General features: G+C 38.4%; 1 protein-coding gene and 1 pseudogene across 5 annotated transcripts in view; one reads left to right on the top strand and one right to left on the bottom strand.

Annotated features, from left to right (window-relative positions):
* P4HA1 (prolyl 4-hydroxylase subunit alpha 1) overlaps positions 1-15,090 on the top strand; it is a 101,903-nt gene that overhangs the window by 12,121 nt on the left and 74,692 nt on the right. For all 5 annotated transcript variants that reach the window (XR_004960041.1, XM_036265739.1, XM_036265738.1 and 2 more), the window contains exons 2-4: positions 4,996-5,103; positions 8,205-8,301; positions 11,268-11,419. Coding sequence is in view for 4 of the 5 variants with exons in the window: in XM_036265739.1 (XP_036121632.1) it covers positions 5,028-5,103; positions 8,205-8,301; positions 11,268-11,419 (325 nt within the window). In the remaining variant the exon portion in view is untranslated. The remainder of the gene's footprint in view (positions 1-4,995; positions 5,104-8,204; positions 8,302-11,267; positions 11,420-15,090) is intronic.
* Positions 10,023-10,602, bottom strand: LOC118632537 (annotated as a pseudogene).

The raw sequence follows: 15,090 nt of genomic DNA, 5'->3' as shown, positions 1-15,090 counted from the left end.
TGTTGTATAGTTCATAAGTTTGGACAAATGTATAATGACATGTATATATCATTATATCACACGGAGTGTTTTCACTGCCCTAAAAATTCTCTCTGTTCCATCTGTTTACCCCCAACACATACTGATCTTTTTACTGTCTTCATAGGTTTGCATTTTCCAGGATGTCATATACTTGGAATTATACAGTATATAGCCTTTTCAGATTGTCTTCTTTCACCAAATAATATGTATGTAAGGTTCCTCCATGTCTTTTCATGGCTTGATAGTTCATTTCTTTTTAGCAATGAACAATATTCTGTTGTCTGGATGTACCACAGTTTATCCATTTACTTTGCTGAAGGACATCTTGGTTGCTTCCAAGTTTTGGCCACTATGAATAAAGATGCTGTAAACATTTATGTGCAGGTTTTTAACTATGTGGACATAGTTTTCAATTCTTTGGGTAATACCAAGGAGAATGATTGTTGATTATATGGAAAAAGCATGTTTCTTTGTGTGTGTGTGTGTGTGTGTGTTTGGTATGTGCCCTTAGCGGGAACCAAACCCAGGACTCTCTGGTCCGCAGGCCCCCAACGCTCCAACCGCTGAGCCAAACCGGCCAGGGCTGTTTCTTTTTTTGTTGTTTTGTTTTACATTTATCTTCAGACAGAGTGAGAGGGAGAGAGAGAAAGAAAGAGAGAGCAGCATCAGTGGGAGAGAGAGACATCTACTGGTTGCCACCCGCACGACCCCAACAGGGATTGGGGACAAACCGCAACCAAAGAGGTACGTGCCCTTAACGGGAATCCAACCCGGGACTCTTTGGTCCGCAGGCCAACGCTCTGACTGCTGAGCCAAACTGGCCAGGGCTGTTTAATTTTTTTTTTAAAGAAACTGCCAAACTGTCTTCCAGAGTGGCTGTACCATTTTGTATTCCCACTAGCAATGAATGAGAATTGATGTTAATTATCAAATCTTATTTTTTCCATTAAATTCACAAGTTAAAGGATATGTTCATTTTAAGTTTCTTGGCATATAGTATCATCATTAGATATTTTTAATTGTTAATTTATTAAATTTGTTTATTTGATGGGCAAAATATAGCTATCTTATTTCAATGTTTTGTGTCCGTGATTACTTTGTTTAGTTATATCTATTTATAGTTCCTCTCTTATACATTTTTTAAAATTTATAGTTCCTCTTTTATGACTTTCTACATTTGACAAAATTTTTGTTACAGATGTTTCTCCTTTTTTCCCCATTGACATTCTCCCCCACCCCCGTCCTCAGCTTTGTTGTCCATGTCCATTGGTTATGTGTACATGCATATAAGTTCTATGGTTTATCTCTTCCCTCTCCTCCCACCCCCCTTCTGAGGGTTATCAGTCTGTACCCTACTTCAACATCTCTGGGTCTACCCTGTTCCTCAGACTGTTATGTTCATTTTATTCCACAAATATGTGAGATCATGTGATAATTTGTCTTTCTCTGCTTGGCTTGTTTTGCTTGGGATAATACTCTCCAGGTCCTTCCATGTCATTTCAAAGGATAAGAGATCTTTCTTTCTTACATAATACTCCATTGTGTATATGTATCACAGCTTTTTTATTCATTCATCTACTGATGGACACTTGGGCTGTTTCTAGATCTTAGCTATTGTAAATAGTGCTGCTATGAACATGGGGGTACATATATTCTTTCTGATTGGTGTTTCAGGCTTCTTAGGGTATATTCCTAGAAGTGGGATCACTGGGTCAAATGGCAATTCAATTTTTAATTTTTTGAGGTAACACCATAGTGTTTTTCATAGTGGCTGCACCAGTCTGCATTTCCACCAGTGTACTAAAGTCTCCTTTTCTCCACACCTTCGCCAACACTTGTTGTTTGAGACTCTCTACATTAAAAAAAAACAACTTATAGGACATTTATTATATTTATTTATTTATTTTATCTTCACTCGAGGACATTTTTCCATTTTTTGTTCAGATAGATTAGGAGGGAGAAAGAGGAAGAGAGAGAGAGAGAGAAACATCGATGTAAAAGGGACACATCGAGTGGCTGCCACCCACACAACCCAACCAGGGCCGGGGACACACTGCAACCAAGGTACGTGCCCTTAGCAGGAACCGAACCCAGGTCTGTCTGGACCGTAGGTCGATGCTCTAACTGCTGAGCCAAACAGGCCAGGGCCCGAGGACATTCTTCGATATTTTGTTCAGATAGAGTGGGAGGGGGAGAGAGAGAGAGAGAAACATCGACGTGAAAGGGACACATCAAGTGGTTGCCACCCGCACGACCCAACCAGGGCCAGGGACAAACTGCAGCCGAGGTACCTGCCCTTAGTGGGAACCAAACCCGGGTCTCCCTGGACCGCAGGCCGATGCTCCAACTGCTGAGCCAAAGCGGTCAGGGCTATAGGACATTTATTAAAGCTGGGGGCAGTGAAACAAGAAAGGGCTGGGGAAATTAGTCTAAGCTGGTCTGCTTTTGCTCACTGGGAAGTCAGAGCAAAGGGGCCTTGGAGACAGGTTCAGGGGGTTTTACCTGGGAGAAACTGCCGCTGCCCATTACCGCCCTTGTTGCAAGACTTGTGGGCTTCGTTAGAGTTTAGGAGGTGCACGCCTGGAATGTATCCTGACTAGGAATTGAACTGGCAACCTTTCTGTGCACGGGATGATGTCCAACCAACTGAGCCACACTGACCAGAGCTATTTTGTGTATTTAAATCATCTGGCTTTCAAAAGATTGTTTTATTATTTTTAAGTTTAGAAATTCTCTCCTTTGAGAGATACAATAATTTTTTTATTATTTTATTTTTTGTTGATTATAACTCTTTAATCCATCTAGAATTTATTTTGCAGCATGATGTAAAGGTATGTTTATTCTTCACATGATTAATTCTTTGAATTTTTTTTCCCTTTATTGATTTTATAGAGAGAGGAAGTGAGAGGGAGAGAGAGATAGAAACATCAATGAGAGAGAACATCGATTGGCTACCTCCTGCAGCTCCCCCTCTGGGGATCAGGTTCACAACCTGGGCATGTGTCCTGACCGGGAATCGAACCTGCGACCTCTTGGTGCATGGGTCGACACTCAGCCCCTGAGCCACACTGGCCGGACTAATTTTTTGAATTTTTATATATGTTCTATCGTTCTTAAAATGCAATTTCAAGCTTCCTTTTAGTAATGTCTGGAGGCTAATTGTTCTTGATTTGTTGTGAAGTTTAAGGACGAGGAAAGATGACAAAGAAACTTTAGTGACAATATATTTTAGCAATGAAATAATGAATCTCTTATCTGACAGAGCTAAACTTTCTTATCCAAGTTAAACATTAGACAGCATTTCTGATTTAGCCTACTGTTAGTACAGCAAAAGCATTTGTATTTTCTGGAAATAACATTAATTCATAAAGAAATTATGAAATTATAAAGAAACCCGTTTAAAGTGAGAAGATTCTAGACTTCAGACAGCCCAGTATTTTGAAAAAGCCTTGTGCTTTGGCAGGAGCCCAGTAGAGGAAGTGTGTTTGCATCTGCACATTCTAGAAGCCTTCCCAAAGAGTTACTGTAAAGCAGCCAAGAGAGCAGTGTATTTTACTACTGTGTGGTTCTGGAAGTATCTGGAAGTTTGCAGCAAACTTGAGGGAGGAGACTTAGGAGTACTTCCAGAATGTCAGTTTCTGTGGTGATCTATTTTTATTGAGATTCAAGTTAGGAAAATGGGGTTGTGTTTTGTTTTGTTTTGTTTTGCTTTGTTTTGTTTTGTTTTTGGAATAGGGAGCTTTCCAATGTGGACTTGAACCTGTTGGTTTAGGTGAAGTTACTTGGGAAGAGTCAGACACAGGTTGCCTACACAAAGAAATAAGGTGACAAGTCAGAATAACCGGTGGCCTTTTACTGGGGCAAATGGAGCTTTAATGGTCACTTATTCTTCTGTAAGGTAATAAGGACTTAAAGTCCATGTAGGTGATGGAGAAGGAGCAAGAGAAAAATGCTAACAGGGCATTTTGGGAAGGCAGGGTAAAATCCTTCCACTGGTTAATTGATATCTGTACCCACCATGAAAAATACTAGAAAGAACGCTATTGGGGATGAAGATAAAGACTTCTGTCTTTGCTGCCAGTTTTTTTTTTTTTTTTTTAAAGCCACAGCTATGTACTAGGCTGAGGATTTTTTACATAGAACACAGTAGATAAGAGAAAGAACCTCAACACTGAGTCTTTTGAGAAATATTACTACCTTAAATCGACAGTGCTGTTAATTCTTTTTGGATTCTGTACAACTTTAAAATAAAAAAATAACAGCTTTGTTGAGGTATAATTCACATACCATACGAATCACCCATTTAATGTTCATGATTCAGTGGGTTTTAGTACTTTCACAATATTCTTCAACCATCAGTCACCACAGTCAGTTTTAGAACATTTTCATCACCCCCAAATACACAACTTTTAATTGAACTTATTTTAAAATTTAAAGCCATATAGGAAAAAAGATGGAACAAGTTGGAAAACAGAGGATTGATCAGAAAGCTCTTAAACCTTTTTTCTTTTTAAAACATTCTAACATTTAAAATGTATTTTGGTAATATTTAAGCTAAGTTACTTTAATGAAATAATATGTTTTTATGGGAAATTGATGGTTTAGCTCTGGATCACAGAAGAACTAGTTTTTAGGCTAAATGAAAGCAATACTATTTATCCTGTTACTCTAATTGTAGTAGTTAGTAATTAAGGAGAAAATAAACTCAGGTTGAGTTGTTAAGCATAAATTACCAGTGATAACAAACATGTTCTGTTTTTTTTAAAGCATGAAATATCAAGTTAGTATTCTAATATATGAAAAATAAGATAGTGGCTCTTATTAAATAATTAAATCAATGTACAAGAATTAGCAACAGTTTTATGGGCAACCTTGGGGTCTCACTTACATTTTTGTTTGTAAGAAAAATAAGTTAGAGACTTTTCCTACCCTTCCTTTATAAAAATTTTTGTAATGGCTATATTTTTCTTATAGGTGTGTGAACCTGTAAAAGTAAGACTTCCAAGATGATCCAGTATATTTTAATTGTAGGGATTCTACTTCCCCAGTCTTTGGCCCATCCAGGCTTTTTTACTTCAATTGGTAAGTTTTAACTCTTTTTTGGTTTGTATTGTTTTTGCATTTAAAATTTTCCATTTTTTCATGTTTTAAAAATCAGTAAAAAAAAAAAAAAGAAAAGACACTGTATTCCCAGAGACTGAAACATTGCTTTAGGCCTTGCCCCTCTAAAAGACACTCCTTTTAAATTCAATTTTGTTTTTCTTTAAATATTTTATTCTTATTACAAAAGCAATACATTTATAGGTTAGAAACTTATGAAAATTTAGGAAAGCATACCAAAGAAAATTTGCTGTTAATGGATCCACCCAGCAAGTTATTTAATGCATATACTTAGTCTTTTTTAATGCACAAATATACAAATAATATACTGTAATTAATTTCATAGCCTACTTTTCTTTTTTTCTTCTTTTTTTTTTTAATTGATTAATTTTTGTTACAAATGATTCTCCTTTTTTCCCCCACTGATTCCCCCCTCCCCCTTCCCTCCCTGCTCCTTCCCCCGATTGTTGTCCATGTCCACTGTTCATGCATACATGCATATAAATTCTGTTGTTCATCCCTCTCTCACCTCCCCACTCCTTAGGGGATTGTCCTCAAACTGTTATGTTCATTATATTCCAGAAATCAGTGAGATCATATGAAATTTGTCTTTCTCTGTTTGGCTTGTTTCACTTAGGATGATACTTTCCAGGTCCCTCCATGTAGTCTCAAAGGATAAGAGATCTTTCTTTCTTACCGCTGCGTAGTACTCCATTGTGTATATGTACCACAGCTTTTTAATCCATTCGTCTACTGATGGGCACTTGGGCTGTTTCCAGATCTTAGCGATTGTAAATAGTGCTGCTACAAAGATGGGGGTACATATATTCTTTCTGATTGGTGTTTTATGCTTCGTAGGGTATATTCCTAGAAGTGGGATCACTGGGTCAAATGGGAGATCAATTTTTAATTTTTTGAGGTGACACCATATTGTTTTCCATAGTGGCTGCACCAGTCTGCATTCCCACCAACAGTGTACTAGAGTCCCCTTTTCTCCACACCCTCGCCAACACTTGTTGTTTGATGATTTGTTGATGGTGGCCATTCTGACAGGTGTGAGGTGATACCTCATTGTTGTTTTGATTTGCATCTCTCTGATGATTAGTGATGATGAACATTTCTTCATATGTCTCTTAGCCATTTGTATGTCCTGTTTGGAGAGGTGTCTATTTAGTTCCTCTGCCCATTTTTTAATTGGATTCTTTGTCTTCCTTTTGTGGAGTTGTATGAGCACTCTATATGTATTGGAAATTAACCCCTTATCTGATATATCATTAGCAATTATGCTCTCCCATACAGTGGGTAGTCTTTCCGTTTTGATGATTGTTTCTTTTGCTGTGCAGAAGCTTTTGAGTTTGATGTAGTCCCATGTGTTCATTTTCTCCTTTGTTTCTATTGCCTTAGGTGATGTGTCAGTAAAAATTCTGCTGCGTATGATGTCTGAGATTTTGTTGCCCATAGTCTCCTGTAGGATTTTTATGGATTCATGAGTTACATTTAAGTCTTTTATCCATTTTGAGTTTATTTTGGTGTAGGGTGTAAGTTGATGGTCTAGTTTAATTTTTCGGCAAGTAGCTGTCCAATTTTCCCAGCACCATTTATTAAAGAGGCTGTCCTTACTCCACTGTATGCTCTTGCCACCTTTGTCAAATATTAATTGAGCATATTGCCTAGGGTCCATTTCTGGGTTCTCTATTCTGTTCCACTGGTCTATATACCTGTTCTTGTGCCAGTACCAGGCTGTTTTGATTATTCATAGCCTACTTTTCTGTTTAAGAATCTACTGTGAACACAATTTATTTTTTCTACATCATAATTAAAATATCTTTTAAGTATTATAAAAGTAGCATATTATTGATTAGAAGGGAAAAATCAGAAGTACATGGGATGTAAGACATCCACATGTCCTCTTTCCCCAGAAATATTCCTCATGGTTTGATGTGTATTCTCTTACATTTTCCTGTATACATACTTTCTCTGTCTTAAAGGAGATGTTTTCCTTCATCCTGTTGACCAGTTTTATCCTTGTGTGACTGTAGAGCTAACTAAAACACAAGCATTATATTTATGACACTTAATTTTAGGATATAAAATAACGAGTTCTCTCACTCCATTATAAATAAATATGGATTATTTGACTTTCGGTTATGTGAATACTTTTTTGTTAGTGTAGTTTTAGTTTTTGGAATAAAAATTTAATTCTAGTTAGCCTCAAATATAAAAATAGTTGCCCTGGCTGGTGTGGCTCAGTTGGTTAGCGTCATCCCATGCACCAAGAGGTCACTGGTTCAATTCTCGGTCAGGGCACATGCCTGGGTTGCAAGCTTGATCACCGGTGTGGGGTGTGCAGGAGGCAGTCAAAGGATGTTTCTTTCTCTCCCCCTCTCCTTTTCTCGTTCTCTAAAATCAATAAAAATATATTAAAAAAATAAAAATAATCCTAGCTGGTTTGGCTCAGTAGTTAGAGTGTCAGCCCACAGACCTAAGGGTGGCAGGTTCTATTTCCAGTCAAGGACATGTACCTGGGTTGCAGGTTCTTTCCCCAGCCCCATTTCAGGTTGTGTGGGAGGCAATCCATGTGTGTGTCTCTTTTCCCCCTCCCCCTCCCTTCTTTCTTCTCTCCCTTCTCTTCCTTCTCCCCTTTCCCTCTCTCTCCCTCTCCCTCCCCTCCTTCCTTCCACTCTATCTAAAAATCAATATCCTTGGGTGAGGATTAAAAATAATAGTAATAATAAATAAAAATAGTTGAGAGGGAAAGAAAAAACATTGATCCATGGAAAGTAGTCATGTTATATTTTTTAGATGAAACAATTTGCCAATATACTCTAAGCTTGCAAAATTAAGTAATTTGAAAATTAGAACTGGAACATGAGTAGAAAAAAATCTTGATTTTATTTTTATTTATCTGGTAAAAGAAAAAAAAAGAAGAAAAATATGCTCTGTCCAACATATCTAATTCATGCCAGTTAAATAGTCTCATAGCATGAAGCATTCTTGATTATTCTTATTCTTAAATCAGTTTAAAATACTTATGTTGATGAATATGGGTATTTGATAATCTTCTTCCCTTCTGCCCTCTGTAGGTCAGATGACTGATTTGATCCATACAGAGAAAGATCTGGTGACTTCCCTAAAAGACTATATTAAGGCAGAAGAGGACAAATTAGAACAAATAAAAAAGTAAGCAAAATGTTTTATTTATTATGATTCTGACTCTACCTGTTTTCTTTCTAGAGCTAAAACTTTGGGTAGAAATGAAAGCCATCTATCTGTCAGTCTTAAAAGCCAGCTGAAATGGTTTAAATGGGAGCAAAGAAAACAAGAGTTAGGCCTGGGCCAAGAGTTCACACAGAAGAACCTGGGTGAAATAAGAATATAAATGAGTATGGGTTATTGACTGACAATTTTTTAAAATGGTTGCTAATATCTTCTGTCTTCTAACCTCCCTAATCAAGCAATCTTCTGGAGCAATTTCCCAATACTATTTATCCTTCACTCGTATGGTTCCATTCTAGAGATTACAGTGATAAGTATGGTTAGTATTATTTAATTGATAGTTTTTCCTCAAATGGTAATTTATTAATTGACTCAGGTTTATAGTTAGTCCTGACCTGAGTGCTCCTATCTTTTGTTTAATGAGTAGCTAAGTATTCAGGTATTTTTTGTTTTAAAATATAGTTTCTGGGTAATTAATGTAAAATTTTGGTGAATGTTTGATTTAAATGGACATAAAACTGAATTTGGATTGGGCTAATTTGTACTTTGTAATAATCAGTTATTTGCTTTAAGGACAATTGGGGGAAATGAATTTTTAGGCTATTACTAGAGGGATCCAACCATAACTTTTACTAAGATAGGTTTCATTTACTGTAATTGTTTTGGATAAACAAAACTAAACAAAGAAATATTGTAGTTGTATTTGATTCTGCCGTCCTAGAGTTTATCCACAAGAAAATATTGCTTTTTAAAAAAACCCTCTAATAAAAAAAAAATAAAAAAATAAAAAAAAGCCCTGGCTAGTTTGGCTCAGCGGTTAGAGCGTCGGCCTGCGGTCCGGAGAGACCCGGGTTCGGTTCCCGCTAAGGGCACGTACTTCGGTTGCAGTTTGTCCCCGGCCCTGGTTGGTCGTGTGGGTGGCAGCCACTCGATGTGTCCCTTTCACATCGATGTTTCTCTCTCTCTCTCCCTTCCTCTCTCTCCCTCCCACTCTATCTGTACAAAAAATGGAAAAATATCCTCGGGTGAGGATAAAAAAATAAAATAAAAATAAAAAAATAAAAAACCCCTCACCCCGTCGGCCTGCGGTCCAGAGAGACCCGGGTTCGGTTCCCGCTAAGGGCACGTACCTCGATTGCAGTTTGTCCCTGGCCCTGGTCGGTTGTGCGGGTGGCAGCCACTCTATGTGTCCCTTTCACATCGATGTTTCTCTCTTTCTCTCTCTGTTCCTCTCTCTCCCTCCTACTCTACCTGAACAAAAAAAAAAAACAAACCCTCACCCAAGGACATTTTTCTGTTTATCTTCAGATAGAATGGGATGGAGGGAGCGAGGGAGGGAGGGAGAAAGAGAGAGAGAGCGAGAGAGAGAAACACTGATGTGAGAGAGACACATTGACTGATTGCCTCCCGCACTACCTCAAGCAGAACTGGGGACGAACTGCAGTCGAGGAACATGCCCTTGGCTGGAGTTGAACTCGCAACTCTTTGGTTCGCAGGCTGACACTTAACCGCTGAGCCAAACCGGCCAGGACAAGAGAATATTGCTTTTAAAACTTCATAATTTTATTTATTTTTATTTTTTTCCCCAAATCAATACGAGGCTTTTATTGCATCTTTAAAATATCACAAATAAGTGTGAAAATCATTCAGCATCTTGGTGTTTCTATAGCTGGACACCTTAAATCTTATTCATCAATCTGCTGAACTGTTCTTTTTTCAGAAACATAGATACCATCCCCAAATTTTCTGGTATCCTTGTTTTTAACTGTTGTGGCTTGCTGAGTCAAAGCAGCTGAATTTGATACAAGTTCAGTGTTGTTTTCTTCAGGAATCAACTCTTCTTTCTGGGCTTGAGATACTGAACAAGCAACACCTGACCTCATCTGAACTCTGTGGATGTATTTTTCACCCAAGAAATTTCTGATTTCAACAAGAGAACCATTCTCTTGAATAACAACATTGCTGGGGAAGTTAGCTTACATAGACCTCATTTTATAATGGTAGCCCAGTGTAACACTCCTGATCATGTTCTGTACATGACTGCAGACAGTGTGAACCGTGGCCAGATCCTGTTTCCCCACCATTTGTCAACCTGTAGCCTCTTCTTTTTCTTTCCAAGGAAACTGAGTTCTACATTGATGTGGTTGAAGTCCTTCTGCAGGGTGCCTCTAGGGCCCTCCCAGTAACTGTGCATTCCTTCAGAGTGATGTCCACATTTTCTGGGATGTTGACAGTCTGATTGCTGAGAATGGTCTTCATCCTTGGACTAGATCTGACCATACTTTTACATTTATTTATTTATTTATTTATTTATTTATCAATCAATCTATCTATCTATCCTCACCTGAGGACATTTTTCCATTTTTTGTTCAGACAGAGTGGGAGGGAGGGAGGGAGGGAGGGAGAGAGGGAGAGAGAGAAACATCGACGTGAAAGGGACACATCGAGTGGCTGCCACCCACACAACCCAACCAGGGCAGGGACAAACTGCAAGGGAGGTACATGCCCTTAGTGGGAACCGAACCTGGGTCTCTCTGGACCACAGGCGGATGCTCTAACCGCTGACCAAAACTGGCTAGAGCTATACTTTTACTTTTAAAAATACGTTTTAGCCCGGCTGGTGTGGCTCAGTGGTTGAGCATCGACCCATGCACCAACAGGTCGTTGGTTCGATTTCCGGTCAGGACACATGCCCAGGTTGTGGGCCCGATCCCCAGTGGGGGGCATGCAGGAGGCGGCCAATTGATGTTCTCTCATCAATGTTTATATCTCTCTCTCTCCCTCTCCCTTCCTCTCTCTCTCAAAATAATAAAGAAAAAAATACGTTTTAGATATTGTTTTAAGTCAAAAACCTCTAATCTAGTCTTTTTTTTTCTTTTTGAGTGCTTTACTAAATTGTGTTTTTCTTATTATATGTCTTACACATATAGATGGGCAGAGAAATTAGATCGGCTAACTAGCACTGCAACAAAAGATCCAGAAGGATTTGTCGGGCACCCTGTAAATGCATTCAAGTTAATGAAACGTCTGAACACTGAGTGGAGTGAGTTGGAGAATCTAGTCCTTAAGGATATGTCAGATGGTAAGTCAGTTGGTAAGACTAATGAGCCCCAAAAGTAAGGCACTATTGTTACCACCTGTAGAAATGCCAAAAGTATCAATATATTCAGTTCTCAGAATATCAAGTGTTCAGGGTTGTAACTGAATTATTGCTGAGGTATGTTTGGTTTGATCAGAGTTAATTTATTCTAGATCCCAAATTTCTTGATTAAAAAAGGATGAATAAAAACTGGAAACAAAGAAATAAAAAATGAAATTTTATTGTTAAAAAAAAGTAATTTCTGCTATTGGTGACTAATACTACTGGCTTTTTGCTTTGAAATCTACAAATGTGAATTGATTATTTGGCATATAGCTTCATTTCTGAAGGTAGTCATTTTCATTTTAGTATTACCTTCAGACTAAAATTTATGGATATTGGCTTTGACTCTGTGTTAGAGCAATGTCTGTTCTTTTCCTCTGCATTAAATGGTCTTTAGTCTTTTAAAAATGTATTTTTAAAGTCAGCACATTATATTAATTGTATTGAAGGGTATGAATGATCCAGAATAAATCTTCAAAAATGTGCTTTATCATGAACTATATAGTTGCATCTAATTGAAGAACTCCAGTATTAATTGTGGTTTAGTAATTGTGTTTATTATTTTTAAAAATTGAGCTAAACTTTATTTTCTAATTAATTTTTAATGTCTTGGGAGTGGTACTATAAGAAAAAGTGTTAGCAGCTTTGTACATAGTATTTTGAAACTTAGGATTGTTTTACTTAATATAGATGATACATTTAAAAACTGAGGCTCCATATAGTAATAATAATGAATGTCTTTGTAGTTCAAACAATAAATTGTAGTTGCAATATTGAGGAGTTTAAGGAATATAATACCAGACACAAACAACTAAGTCTGAAGTTTAAGGAAGTAAAGGCATTATGCTTAGTACATGAGAGGCTCAAATGTCTGTTGAAGATTGCAGGTGGCCAAAAAAAATTTCTCTTTAAAAGAGGGGGAGCGTTTGAGCTAGCTGTGTAGATGAAATACTCCAAGAGTGCTTATAAATATTCATGAGCAGTGAACTAAACTATTTTTCATAGGGCAGGAAACCTTGAAAAGAAAAAATAAAGCAAGTACTATGAATACTTCTTTACCATGAGAGGAAACTCACTGACTATTTGCTTTTTGTTTTGTTTTGTTTTTGTTTTTATTAATTTATTTTTGTTACAGATGTTCCCCCTCCCCCATTGACTCCTTTCTCCCTATCCCCTCCCACCCTGTCCCCAGTTTTGTTGTCTATATCCATTGGTTATACATACATGCATATAAGTTCTGTGGTTTATCTCTCCCCTCCCCTTCTGAGGAATGTCTGTCTGTACCCTACTTCTCTGTCTCTGGGCCTATTTTGTTCATCAGTTTGTTTAGTTCATTATATTCCAGAAATAAGTGAGATCATGTAATATTTGTCTTTCTCTGCTTGGCTTATTTCACTTAGGATAATATTTTGCAGGTCCCTTCATGTTGTCTTCAAAGGATAAGAGATCTTTCTTTCTTACCGCTGCATAGTATTCCATTGTGTATGTGTACCACAGCTTTTTTATCTGCTTGTGTACTGATGGGCACTTGGGCTGTTTCCAGATCTTAGCTATTGTAAATAGTGCTGCTATGAACATGGGGGTACATGTATTCTTTCTGATTGTTGTTTCAGGCTCCTTAGGTATATTCCTAGAAGTGGGATCACTGGGTCAAATGGCAGTTCAATTTTTAATTTTCTGAGGTAACACCATAGTGTTTTCCATAGTGGCTGCACCAGTCTGCATTTCCACCAGCAGTGTACCAGTGTCCCCTTTTCTCCACACCCTCACCAGCACTTGTTGCTTGATGATTTGTTGATGGCGGCCATTCTGACAGGTGTGAAGTGATACCTCATTGTTGTTTTAATTTGCATCCCTCTGATGATTAGTGATGCTGCGCATTTCTTCATATGTCTCTTAGCTGTTTGTATGTCCTGTTTGGAGAGGTCTCTCTTTAGGTCCTCTGCCCTTTTTTAAATTGTGTTCTTTGTCTTCCTTTTGTTGAGTTGTGTGAGTACTCTGTATATTTTGGAAATTAACCCCTCATCTGATGTATCATTGGCTATTTGCTTTCTTATGTAACACCATGAGAACATTTTAAAAGTTGTGTATGTGTGTGTGTGTGTGTGTGTGTGTGTGTATACACACATACATACATATGTATACACATACATGTTTGTTTATTTTGGTTAATCTTCACCCAAGGATAGTTTTCCATTGATTTTTATTTTATTAATTTTTTATATTTTTTTCTGTATTGATTTTTAGAGAGAGAGGAAGGGAGAAGGAGAGATATAGAGACATTGATGAGAGAGAACATCTATTGGCCACCTCCTGCATGCCTCCCACTTGGAATTAGGTCCACGACCTGTGCCCTGACAAGAAATTGAACTGGCGACCTATTGGTGCATGGGTCAATGCTCAATCACTGAACCGCACCAACCAGGTTTTTCATTGATTTTTAGATAGAGTAGAAAGGAGGAAAGGAGAGTGAGAGAGGGAGGGAGGGAGGGAGAAAGAGAGAGAGAGAAAAACGTTGATGTGAGAGACACTTTGATTGATTGCCTCCGACATGACCTGACATTGGCCAAGGATTGAACCTGCAACCCAGGTGTGTGCACTTGACTGGGAATCGAACCTGCAACCTTTTGGTCCATGAGCTGTTGCTCCTACTGCTGAGCCAAACTGGCTAGGGCTTCATTTATTTATTTATTTAATCCTCACCCAAGGACATTTTCCCATATTTTGTTCAGAGAGAGTGGGAGGGAGAGAGAGAGAGAGAAACATCGACGTGAAAGGGACACATCGAGTGGTTGCCACCCACACGACCCAACCAGGGCCGGGGACAAACTGTAACCAAGATACTTGCCCTTAGCGGGAACTGAACCCGGGTCTCTCTAGACCGCAGGCCGACGCTCTAACCGCTGAAACAAACCGGTCAGGGCCATTTATTTATTTTAAAATTCTCAGATAATGATCTGTATGACCTGAACTCTTTTTTTGTTTGTTTGTTTTTAATCCTCATCCGAGGACATTTTTCTGTTTATCTTCAGATAGAGTGGGAAGGGGAGAGAGAGAGAGAGAGAGAGAGAAACATTGATGTGAAAGAGACACATTGACTGGCTGCCTCCCACATGACCCCGACCAGGGCCAGGGACAAACCGCAACCGAGGTATGTGCCCTTGACTGGAATTGAACTCGAGACTCATTAGTTCGCAGGCGGATGCTCTAACTGCTGAGTCACACCGGCCAGGGCTTTAACTGAGCTCTTTTATAATGTAAACCTTCAGACTGACATTTTAATTGTGGTAGTTATACATAATGTTATATATGTGGACATAGGCGTGTGTGTGTGTGTGTGTATATATATATATATATTTTTTAGAGAGAATTTAAGCAACTTTTTGGATTTTGCTTTGGGCTATAAAAAACTAGTCATCTGTAAAACTTGCTTGTAAAATTCCATGTGGCCCAGCCAGTGTGGTTCAGTGCTTGAGTTGACCCATACACCAAGAGGTCGCTGGTTCAATTCCCGGTCAGGGCGCATACCCAGGTTGTGGGCCTGATCCCCAGTAGGGGGCATGCAGGAGGTGGCCAGTCGATGTTCTCTCTCATCGATGTTTCTATCTCTT

Source organism: Molossus molossus, unplaced genomic scaffold (genome assembly GCF_014108415.1).
Source record: "Molossus molossus isolate mMolMol1 unplaced genomic scaffold, mMolMol1.p scaffold_m16_p_17, whole genome shotgun sequence".
NCBI classification, from domain to species: Eukaryota; Metazoa; Chordata; class Mammalia; order Chiroptera; family Molossidae; genus Molossus; species Molossus molossus.
This window is presented reverse-complemented; position numbering and strand designations above follow the sequence as displayed.